Below are 12732 nucleotides of genomic sequence, written 5' to 3' on the forward strand. Positions count from 1 at the left end.
TGCTTCTTTCTAAATTAAAAAACAAAAATAAAATAGAAGCCACTACTCCTTCTCCACTTCCTGACTTCTGTCTACGCCTGTGAGGCTAACACCATTCACTACAGCAAATCTTCACTGTTCCCCCTCCCCCTTCTCATGCTTCTTTCCTTGAATTGAAAAACACAAATGAAATAGAAGCCACTACTCCTTCTCCACTTCCTGACTTCTGTCTACGCCTGCCTCACTACCCCTTGCAGTACTGTCTCCCCTCTTTTGTTGTCTAGCTACTTCCCTTTTTACTTTAATGTCTCATTGCTCCAGAAGAGAAGACCAGCAGAAAGACATTACCTTATCTTTTGCCATTTTCATACGAGGTGCATAATCTCTGAGTAGAAAACCAAGAGAACTCACTTCTTCTTTTTCCAGATTCTCATTAATCTCTACCATTAGTACCCTGAAATAAAGTTGAGACATTTCTAAAGGATTAGCTTTCAGCAAGATCCCATCCTTGCCCAACTACCCAACTTCTCCCATGTTCCAGTCTTAATGCACCATTCCCAATTAAACAACAGGAAAAAAGCCTACCCTGCTCCAAGATCCAATTACAAAATACCTCCTCTTGCTCATCAGCACCTACGTTACTCAGACTGACTGTGTAACAGCCACTACTAGGAAAACAGAAGTCTCCTTAATATTTCAATAGAGATGAAGTAAGAGAATGAGACGTCTCTAACTTTTTTACCTAGTAGTTACAGGGTTTTTATTTCAGTGAGAAGTTAACACAGGAGAATCTTCCTTATGAGTACATACATTTCTTTCTGAAGTCTCTCAAAGAAAATAACTGGAGATTCTTAATTTAAGCGTCTTAAAACTACAGAGTAAAAAGTAGTAAGAGACAGGTCCCTCAGAAAAGCTATACCACAAGGCTATGTGTCTAAGGCAAACTAGAAAAGAAAGTATGTCTAACTTATGATGTTCCTCTAAAGTGTCATTTCTGTCTGCTAATCTAGAACTGTACAAACAACACTGGTTTTATTGATTACCATACACAAACTCCTTAAAGATAGATGTTTCTAATGCCTTGACTTGTAAGAAGCTACTAAGGCTCCTTTTAGGGACTAAACCTGACATATTTTTTTCATTGTAACGCCCTTTTCTGCTTTTCTTTTACCTTCAAGACATATTTAAAAAAAGAAACAAAAAACAAACCCACAACCCCCCCCTCCAAACAACCCACACACATTTTGAACAAAATAAGAGTAGCCTTGAAATCTGAGATAGATATATTACCTGTAATCAGGGACAATTCTGAGACTCCTGGCAAGGTTAGCTTCCACTGTTGCTTTCTCAGTCTTCAAGATCCTCCTCAGCAAGTCAAACCTCTTAACTCTGTACAACAGCTCAGACAAGCCAAGAAAAGACAGTTTCTCCCTCTCATTCAAAGCCACCAACAGCTCTCTAAGGCTGGCAGTGGCCAAGTCAGGAGCAAGATCTCGGCATAGGAAAACCATCATCTCTTCTTCTTCTTTATCCAATTCTTGTTCAATCTGGTGAATAAGGGCAGCTGGCACTTGGCACCTGGTCATCACTTTGTCGCTGTCCCTTTAAAATTGCCAGCCTACTGTTTTTTAAACAGGAAGCCAACATGACATGAAGCTCATGTCTACCACAGCACTTCTCTGGCGTTCATTCTTAACTAGATGCATTTTTACATAAGCAGTTCCGTGGGAGAGAATTAAAAGGTACTAAGTCAGTGATCTGCTGCACAAGTTCACAGTTAACTTTCCTGTCTGATGTATTTCACTTACAACTAAAACACCAACGTAGTCTACACAGATCTCTTGTTCTCAAGGGGTTCTCCCAGCTGTTCATTACAGAACAAAAAGTACTTGGTAGGTCATATTAATCAGAAAAAAATGGAAGTTCTTTTTAAAGTAAAATTACCTTAAAACAAGTCTGTAAATTCCATAGGAAGTGAAACAAAAGTCATCAGCTTGCTGATGAGTGGTATTTAAAGTGTTTCTGGAAATAAGAGTTAAGTTTCACAGCAATTTAAGTCTAAAGCTCTGATCTCTTCCCAGCAACCCTCCACCCCGCTGCTCACCACCACTTTTTCTCCCCTAAAAGTCTCAAGGCATTTTTCAAGAAGAGTTTTGGGAGCTAAGAGGTAGTGTAACCACACATTGTAGACAAAAGAATTAAAAACCACCCACAGGTAAAACCACTGCTATCAGGCACGCACTTTGCCTTAAATGAAGTAAAAATAAAGGAAATATTCACAATATAATATGTAATATTTTAAAACATTAATTATCTATAATTTCAGGAACGCGTGGATTTTCTTACTTGTTAGTATCATTTAAAGTGATTCCAATCTGAATGAGTTACTGGGGTTTTTAAGGACTCCCCACGCACCCCCTCCGTGCTCAAAAAGATTGAAGAACCACACAAAGAAAAAATTCCAACCTTAAGTATGCAGATTGATTAACTCTGAAAGTATAGATAAGCCATAGACCATCTTTTTCTTCATGTGACTTTCATGTTTCACCATACTGAAAACTGAAATAAAAATTCAAACCTAGAAAAACCCCCACCCTTGTGATTAAACAAAATAAGTAGGGTGCTATGCTCAATTTCCGCTGCCACCAACTATGGAAATTCTATCTAACCTTCTCTGATCCCCATTACCTACATGCAGAAAGGTGAAATGAGCAATCTGAAGGCAAATCTCAGCCCCTACAAGGAGTTCAGTCACCATACTGCATAGTTTTGTTTAAACCATTCTGAAAAGTAAAAGCCAATTCAACTTCAAAGCCTAATACACTGAAAGATTCTAGCACCTGGATAACATTTTTTAAAGCATTCTCAGCCTTTTGTTACACATTCTCAAAGTCACAATCAATGATGTCACATACTGTGTCCATGCATTAAGCACATGAGATAAACTAATGTACAAGCTTTTTTTTTCTTTCATTCCAATGATGTTTAAATGAAAAATAGCTCTATATATCCACCTGACTTTCCTCAGAAAAAGTAGTAAGAGTTGGATTCGATTAAACCCATGTATTGGGTTCCACTGCCCACTAAAAGAGCATATCAAATTCAAGTTCCTAGGGCAAAGTCTCCTTTACCTACATCTATCCCAGCGAGCCGTATTTTCTATGGAGTCAAAGACTGCAGTGGCTTTCTCCTCCAGTGCTGTTGCTGACAGTCACAATAGCAAGTCATCAGTTATTAAAAAAAAAAAAAAGGGTGCACTGTTAATCTTGCTGATAGCATGTCTGAATCACTAGGGGAATATAACACAAGTAGCTGCTATGACCTCAAGGTCCCACCTTCAGAAGCAAAATGGAAGGCGGAGGTAAGGAAGGGCAGCACAGGCAAGCTGTAAAATATCATAAACCCACCACATTAAAAGACCCAAGCATTACTCAGCTTAAGTACTCCTGCACTTCCATACCACAGTGTAAATGAGATCTAATGTATATGCAACAGAATCCTCAAAATAGCACTGAGGCCACTTTGGCTCGTTTTCAGAAGCACAGAGCATTCAACTGCAGCCGATAGTTACAAGGCTGCAGATACCCTGCTTAGCCCACTGCAACCTCCTATGTGCGTTCCACACAGACTGTGATAAATACCTAGAGAAAACGCACAATTATAGTACTCCTGCCACAGCACACAACCAGAAAAAAAAGCAACACCTATCCTCTTCTGATACAGTTTGGTTCTTCAGAACCCAAAAGGGACAGGCACAAACACAGCGTTTTCCCTCATCACATCACACCATTTAGGAACTTGGGAGAATTAAATGCACTGTTTGCTCTAAGAAGTGCAACAACGTTTAACCCTAATGTAAACAGTGCAAACAGCAAAAAAACTCACAAACAGAAATGAAACATCAGTAGAAGGTGCCCCTGTCAAATACCCAGGACCACAGTAATTTTAATATGGCTGAAAAGTTTCCAACAAAACCAAACTGGGTAGATAAAACATTTGTACTTTTGAACCTGTTCTATTTCACACATGGACCTGCAATGCTATCACTTGTACAGCTGGGGTGAAAGGGCAGGGTGGGAAAATTTTCAGGCCTCTGATAAGCAGAGGAACCCCTCATGCACTGGAGTGTGTTTTGTACAGTTTTCTATCAGAGGAAAAGCGTATTTTTTGCTAACTTCTTTTCAATCTAGCATCAAACATTTGCAAGAATTCTACAGAAAGCCAAAGACTTTTCATGACATAATGCAGTCAGGAAGGGGGAGGCACAAAACTCTCTCATATGAAAGCATCTCCCAGGTACACAGAGCTGGGACTTTCAAAAGAGCCTGAGGAAGTTATATTTATGACTCACTCTAAAGGGAGATGGGAATTTAACAACTTTTGGCCATTTTCAGAAATCTCAGATAAACTTTATTTTTTAAAAAACAACTCTAGTTGATTTTTTTCTGATCTTTTAAAACTAGTTAAAAAAAAAAAAAGAGGTGTGCGTGTATGTGTGTGGTGAGGAGGAATTTCCTACAGAGTTAAAATTTCAGACATGCAAAATTATTATTTATATGTTATCTTAAAAATAATCTGCCTTTAAAAAACTACATATGAATTATTTATTATTGTGAACTTCCTTTATATAAGATAAATCGCATGCTCATTATAAAAAAAATGCTGATCAATACTTCCAGTGCCGAAACTCTCTTACTTGTATGCAAGTCTGTCCCCAAGAACATTGGAAGACTGGCATTTGACCACTGCCAAATCACTGATCCAGATCCAGCACACATTGGTTTCCATCCAGTATTTTCCAATGATGGTCCATAGACAAAGTTGATTACATCAGCTCGTTTTCTGTTGGACAAATATCAACATCACAAATTAGTGCTAGGGGCTACTTCCTAATTTTAGCTGGGAGAAAAACAAGGAAAAATGACCTAGGATCATGCATTCTTCTGTATGATTCCACTGGCCCAGTGAACCAGTAACGATGCTCCAAATAAAAGGAAAAACAACTGCGCACATAAGGTGATTTGTCAATAATATTCATTCCCCCAAAGTTCCGAGTGGGGAATGAGTAAAAGCAACATGAAGTAAGTGTTTAGTATAAACTAAAACAGTTTGTAACTTTGCATCCAAAACCCATGTCACCGTATTTTGATAGCAGGAATGTCACACTACTGGGGCAAGCCTGATACATTCCATCCGCATACATCTGAGCCAGATCCACTTCACCATGAGAGGTGAAGGGCATCATGCTCCACCCTTCCATCTGATATGACCACTTTTGCAAATGTCACACATACAGTTATCACAGCTGTACAAGTAAAGAAAGAGAGAAAAGCAATGACAATGTAAAACCCAGCAGCCTGGCTTTCAATTTAGATTATCTGGGCCCTGCAATGAGAAGAGTTATTGAATGTAAATTCTTTACAAAGAGGAGAGGAAACCCAGCATATCTTCTCAAGAGAAAAGAAAAAAGTTCACAGTCATCAGAGATAAAGCTGCCCCAATAGTTTGTGTGTTCATGCGCTTGTGTAATTTGCCAATATTGCTGCAAGAAAACACTCAAAGTTTTCCTCTTCAGTTTAATGTTTCATGTATTGAGCAAAGATTTCAATGCAAAGTTTATGGAGCAGGAAGATGGTTAAAAAACCTGAAGTACTACACATTCTCATTTACATTCCCGGTTTATAAGAAATCCAGAATCATTCCAAATAGCTGAAGTCTAACACAACCAACACCAGACCACGTGACAGATAAAAGGAAGATCACGTCAGTAACAGTGAGTGGAAGGGCAGGCCTACACACGGAACAATAACAAGAAAAAAAAAAATCTCTTTTCCTCCTGTATTCAAGGAACCACGAAAATCCCTGGCACGCTGAGGAAAAATGACTGGTGAGGAGAGAGTTTTCTGTAAATCTGGCTATTTTATTTCACTATCACCCCAAATTTTCACAGAGGAAGGACTCTTCTGGGAAATAGTCTTAGGGTCTCTGGAAAGAGAAATCACTGATTCTAGGGTGACCCATCTGTCCTCTTGTCCCCAAAAGAGGTCTGAGAGAAAACACATCTCAAGAAGATAGTACCAAAGTGCACTTAAATACAAGTTTCTGGATTTAGTTAACTTTCAGACTTTCCTGAACAAAGTGTAAGATTTTAAAGCTGATGAATTTCTCACACACAGCACAGGAAACCACCTTTGTCACTGGCATATTTGTCTAAGTCTGCACTGACTTTGACCCTGCATATTACACTGTAAACAAGGTCCACAAGAAGAAATTTTTTTTAAGGTAAACACCTGAGAATATTAGCAAGCATATTTACTCCTCAGACCACAAATCACTTCTATTCCACACTAAGACAGAAAAACATCTGTATGTTCATTAGCTTCTATGATGCTAATGAAGTTAATTATACTCCCATTTTTGAACTATTTCACACTGCCACCAGTCCATACAGAATACAACCAAAATCAGGGACAGATTTTTTCTTTTTTTTTTCCCCCCCAAGGAGCAGGAAATAACAACGTACTAAAACCTCACACACAAAGACACACAAGGCTTCAGTAACTCCCTGCTGGTATTAACAAGTGGAGGCTGGTATGCGTGTACAAGGCTCAAGCAATTTTACTCTTTGCTGTTTAACACCATGCATGAAACCCTTGTTCCCATGACTGAAACACAAATGCTGCACAATATACAAATACCAATGTGATTATCAAGGCAAAGAGAAGTGTCCTGTATTAACGATGATAAGTCAAGGTATCAGGCCTCATATTAAGAAGGAACGTTTTTCAAGAGAAGCAAGGAAACATTTCACACTCTAAACATGATCTACAGTTAAGAGTCTAATTTCTGACAGCATGTTCTTGAACGTTTCACAACCATCTCTACAGTAACAATAACAGGATATAACATCAGTGGGTGTAGTTCTGATTTGGAAAATGATGTTTGTTTCACAAGATGAGCTCATGTGGAAGACCCTACGCTAGAGGGAGAGAGTAGATTACTCTGTTAGAGGAGGCACTAGCTGCATTTTCTGCTTCCTCCGCTCTGCTTTGTTTGAAGAGGTAGAGGTGGTGAAACCACACAAAGGTAACTGCATTTTGAGTCTGTATCATCTGGCATTTTTCAGTGTTGAATTGTTTGGAGCACGCTCCACAACTTTCACATTTCTCTATAAAAGAAAGAGGATTCGGTACGAGATACTAAGGGAAAACAGGGAAATCCCGCAGAAACTTTCACATTTCTCATTACTGTATTAGGCTTAAGTAGTTTGTTCTCAGTGTAAACTAGTAGTGACCACGCTAATTTCTATTTAGAGATGCACTAATTTAACACGCCAGTCCTCCTAATCAAAAAAACAAACTGGTTTTATCGTAAGGAGGTTATGGAGATTTCCACGCAACTTTCTAACTGCGTCATTTTAAATCACACTTGGAAAATGAAGCGAGAGTAAATTCCGCTCTGCAAGATAGCTTCAGGCGGCTGGGCAGTGTCGGGTTTCGATTCTCCTCACGAGCAAGGTCGGGCTCAGGCCCACTTGCGCCGGGCGCTCCGGCTCTCCGCACCCGGCTCAGCCCGCCCCCCCGGTGAGGACCGGGCCTAGACAGGGAGGAGAACCCGATCCCGGTGTGTTGGGGCGCCTATACCGAAGGGGCAGGGTGGGAAGAGAGGTATGAGGGAAAGGAAGGGGGAAAGGTACAACGCACCCAAACGCGCCGGTGAGGTCTCATCTACAGCAGCAGGGCCAGGTCCGGCACTAGGAGCAGGGGGCGGTACCGGCCTAGAAACAGGCTCTCCGGCACCGGGCGTGGTTTCAAGTATCGCTTCTCTTGCTCTTTCACATCAGTAAAAGGCGCAGGGCGGTTTTCGTTCGTACCTCTTACGGCTATGGGAGAGACCCGAGCCGCCTCTGCGCGTTGACAGCAACGCTGTTCAGGGCAGAGATCTCCCCTCGCTGAAGGACGAGGGAACTAGCTTTAGCCGCCTTACCATCATTATACATCTGTCGAGCCACATTCGCTAACCGTTACGATTTTATCGTGAGTCCGGCCGTTAAATATTTTGGGGTGACGTGAGGGAAGGATTATGCTTTTCATAGAATCATAGAATCATTGAGGTTGGAAAAGACCTCTAAGATCATCGAGTCCAACCATGGAGATTTCGTTTTGCTTCATAGTCTACCTCAGGAGATGAAACTCGGAGCTGCGCAAGCAAGCCTGCCGAGCTCCCACAACATGGTGGCGGAGCTGTAGCGGAAGAGACGTCTCGTCTCGCGCGCAACCTCCCGCCGGCGCTTTTGGGTGTCGGTTACACACAAGATGGCTTCCGACTAGCTGGGGCGTGGGGGTGTTGGCCGTCCTGCGAGGAGGAGGGGTTGGCAGTAGGATGGGCTGGAGTTCAGTGTGTGCGTAGACGTTTATGGGACTATGCTTTTTATACTGCTACTGGTATGAGGGCAGACCAAACAGCTTTGTATTGACCCCAGTAGCCATTCAGTGGTAACAGACCGTTTTTCAGTGAGCAACTACAGACTTGGGGTAAGTGTGGGCATGTGTTTTGGCGGGAGTTTATACAGAAGCAAGCCCTTTGTTCGTGTCTTGCTCTGAGTTCATTCCTAGTGAGGATAATATTGTACAGGTGTGTGAAAGTTGTGTGCTTCCCATTGTTGTATAATCTTAAGTAAGTTTTAAGTAATGCCTTGTCCCTGTAAACTGGGTGTTGTGATTCTCTTGGTATAAACCAGCAACTTCCATGAAGCAACTTACTCTGAGGTGCTAGTGTAGCTGGAGCTGCTCTCTTAAAGGCTTAAAATAAAAAATTCTGGACTATTTTATCAGCTGAACTAGACAAAAGTCACCTCCATATGTGATGAAATAGACCCATCATATATAACTCCCAGCTCAATGGATTTCAAAGCATTTACAAAAAAGTAATTTTTTGTGCTGCTAAAAATCCAACAGTGGAAGCACAGTACTCCGGGATAGCACACTGTTGTGCAAAGAGTCACGCTCTCTTTAGAACTGCAGGGAAAACTGAGGCAGAAGGTAACTGCCCACACTAGAATTTGGTCAGGTACCAAGCGACTGCTCTGTGTTCTGAAAAAACATCTGGATTCTTACTGAAATTGTATGGTCAGGCTCTCACTTTAATATCAATCATTCAAGGGTATCACAGTGTCCCTGCTACTAAGACATAGCATTGGATCGGTGCTGATTCAGAAGGAAGCCAGCTACCTGCTTTGAATCAATATGCACGCTTTCTCCTTGGATCTATTCCATACAAACACTTAAAGATTTGTACAGGCTAATAGAGGTTTAAAAAGATGGTATGGCTGCAGGCTTATGAATTTTTTTTTTTTCCAAAAATGGTTGAATGAATGATTTACCAATTTAACACAGCCATTACTTAAGCAACCAATATACTTTTGTTTACTTACTCTACTTATCCCTTAATTTACCTAATTTTAATATGCTTATTAAACAGTTTTCACATTTTTATAGGCAGCATTTATGAGTTGTATGCAAGTTTTTTTCATTCTCCCCCCATCTCGAAGTTGAAATACTACATTGTCCTCATCAATAGGTTCTCATGTAAACTGGAACTGTAAATCGGTATAAATGTAGAACATAGAGCATACCAGTAAGATTAGATGTGATTGAGAAGAGATAGTGCTGTATGTTTCAATTTAGAGGGCTTTGGATCTGAATCTGTGGCTTGGACATACTTCTCTTGATTTGCTTTCATAACAGATTTGATATATTTCATTTTGTAGATTCTCCTAGTTATGTAAAACAAAAATCTTTGAGAATTTATGCCTCCTAAAATACTATGAACCTGTCTTTTATGCTGTATATTTCAAAATCAGATTTGGTATGATCAGGGTGAGTGCATCACATTTGTATATATAAATGGTGTTACTAGTTTCATTTGTTATGTGCTGGTGTTGCTTTTATTATTATTAAAAAAGGCAAAGTCACTTAAGGGAAGAGATTATTTTCAGGGGGTTTTCTTCTCCATTGGAACAATGGTAAAAGGATTATCTGACTTTCAGATTTCTATTATTTGGCCTACAACTGAGGATAGAGAATGTATAGAGCAGCTGTAAAATCAGTTCCCTGTCATACATGTAAAACAGTTTGGATGAATCCCTGAATGTTTTGATACCCATGATGAGATCAGTAAACTTAATTGGAAGACAAGCATGGGTCCTGAGTATGTTCCTTGTAAAACCCCTTGAAGCAAACACTCCTAACTTAAATTAGCTCTATGTAGAAAATAAACCTGCATTGATGTAAAAAGTCTATCTAATAAATGCTGATCTGGCAAAGATACAATTGCAGGATAGAAGCTTGTAGTTTGAGAGCTCAACAAAGAAGATTTTTGTAGGAAGGTTTTCAGGAGAGATTTCAAGGCAGGTTAACACCACAAACACACAGCTATAGTCTGCTATTTAAACTGCAACTGCCTCACATCATGGGAACAGTTACTCTGTTATGCTCTGAAATAGGAATTTCAGAGACGTCCAATTTATACTATAACGTAGTCACTATTGTATTGGAACCATTTAGCTGCTTTAACTTCTCTGTAACATACAAATTTGGATTATGCTGAACGATGTAAATATTATAGGTAGCATTAGCAAAAACAATAAATCACAAATATCTTTCCAGGTGAGTAGAAATAGCTCTTTGACTACTGATGGAGATGGGATTTCCACCTGCATTTCAGAAAATGGAGCATCACCAGTTCTATTTTTCAGAACTTAAGATACAGAAAGAGCTTCCTCACTGTGGTATTACAGTCATGTATGTTCCTCACCTGCAGATGCCACTGCTGTTTGTGACCCTGTTCTTTGCACTGTAAAATATCTGTGCTGGTAGAAAGGCTGTTTTAATGTAAGGACAGCCATTGCTATGGTTACAGTGAAGACAGATTTGGTACTATTATTTTAATACACAGGAAATACTCCATCCCCAGGCAGGATTAGTATTATAATACATGTGAAATAAAAATCTTTTGAGTATTGTATGTATAATAATGATGAGACATTTTTATATTGCACAATATTGGCAAAACATGTTCATCATAAATTAAGGCAGTGGTTTAGGGCAGTGGCTGCCATCTGGCTATTAAACCATTGAATGATACCACCTTAATTCATAAATTAATTTTACCTAAACTAGTCTAGTCTAACAGTGAATACGCCTGATATATTTGCTTATGTAGAATGTTGGTAAGGCTGATTCTCATGATCTTCCCTATACAAGACAGCACTTATGCATTAATTTAATTTTTAAATGTGAAATTAGAAGACATAAGATTTTGATTGTCTTAACTTTCTTCATAAAGTCTTGACAAACAAAATGTTTTAAAAAATTATCGAGGAATGCAATAGTTTATATAACAGCCAAACTACATTTGTGTCTATTTTATATCTTTTGGTCTAAATAAACTAAGCAACATACCAAGGTTATGTATTCCAAAAATATGATTACAGTAACTTTTAAATCTGTGTTCCTCTGCTACTGCTTGAAAATAAACTAATGTATGACTCTCTCTTCAGCTAGTGTAAATAAAGCTCTTGATTTTTAACAGGACTGTCTGCTGTATCAGTGAAGTGGCAGGCTTATAACATTTTAAAAGACTAATTTTACAGGAACTTGCAGCAACTTTACCTCAGACTGAAGCATTTGATGTAGAACAAACAAAAAAACTCAGTGAAAAGCATACATATGGAAGAACATGAAAACAAACTTTCCCAACAGGAAACTAAATGGGACAGCAACTACTGCTTAAAGTTTTTCTAAGGCTTATGCTTCTGGAACAGCTGCAACAGAGTTGGGGTGGGGGCGGGAGCGGCCAGCCAGCACACAAGTACTGCACACCATATTAAAACTACAAAGAGCAGCTGAAGTGAGAAGCATGTATCTTAAGTGCAGTACTGCAGAGGACATACTGCCAACAGGCCCTTTTCTACTATAGTCCTCACTCCAGGCATTCTTAAAGCACTCCAGAAGCTGTTAGATAATTTAAGGAAAAAATAGGAAATTTTAAAACAAATTATTAAAAGAGACTAGGTGTAAAAATAAATAAATCTGTACTACTACAAATGTACAACTTAATATCCCAGAACAAAACAAAAAAAGCAATTGTTCTTTCTCTTTTTTCACATTACACTCAAGTGTATTGGAAGCCATATTAAGATAAGGTAACAGTTATTGTTGAGTGAAACATTCTACTTTGCTTAGTAATGTGGCAGCAATGTAATTTTAAATTTCTGGGTATTACACAGCAGATTATTTTGGTGCATAGTGGCCAAATTAATTAACTCTTCAATAGGATTAAGTATAAGCTTTGGTATTTTCATATACTTTGAGGCAGTTTTGGGTACTTTTTAAAGCTTTAAGGTAATAGTTCTTTTTATTTAGAGACGCAAGAGTGAATAGTAACAAATTAACCTTTTAAGAAATGACAAGTCACTCATTACCACTTACCAGCAAATAATTGTTATTAAACCTGCAATTAGTACAGTTTTTCTCTTAAAAGCAATATACTTTCTCAATTTCATTTAATAGAATGTTGGTAGGGCTTTAAAGAGCTAGGCTGATAGTTTCCCCTGTTCTTTAAAGGATGGTATAGCAAACCCAAGAGCATATTTATATCTTGGGTTTTTTTCCCCCCAGACTGAAGTTAGGTAAACCGCTCTGGCTATGTTTTTTGATCCTTCCACAAAAGTAGTATAAAATCAAAGAAACA

The 12732-nt window shown here is 39.1% G+C and overlaps 1 protein-coding gene across 3 annotated transcripts in view; it reads right to left on the minus strand.

Moving 5' to 3' along the window:
- The window catches only part of CFLAR (CASP8 and FADD like apoptosis regulator), a 23118-nt gene extending 14893 nt beyond the window's left edge, over positions 1–8225 (minus strand). For all 3 annotated transcript variants that reach the window (XR_657856.2, XM_009284660.2, XM_009284659.2), the window contains exons 1-4: positions 7683–8225; positions 4676–4821; positions 1270–1675; positions 328–433 (exon numbers count right to left, since the gene is read on the minus strand). Coding sequence is in view for 2 of the 3 variants with exons in the window: in XM_009284660.2 (XP_009282935.1) it covers positions 328–433; positions 1270–1565 (402 nt within the window). In the remaining variant the exon portion in view is untranslated. The remainder of the gene's footprint in view (positions 1–327; positions 434–1269; positions 1676–4675; positions 4822–7682) is intronic.
- Positions 8226–12732: the final 4507 nt, after the last annotated feature.

Source organism: Aptenodytes forsteri, unplaced genomic scaffold, assembly GCF_000699145.1.
Source record: "Aptenodytes forsteri isolate BGI_AS27 unplaced genomic scaffold, ASM69914v1 Scaffold183, whole genome shotgun sequence".
Taxonomy (NCBI): domain Eukaryota; kingdom Metazoa; phylum Chordata; class Aves; order Sphenisciformes; family Spheniscidae; genus Aptenodytes; species Aptenodytes forsteri.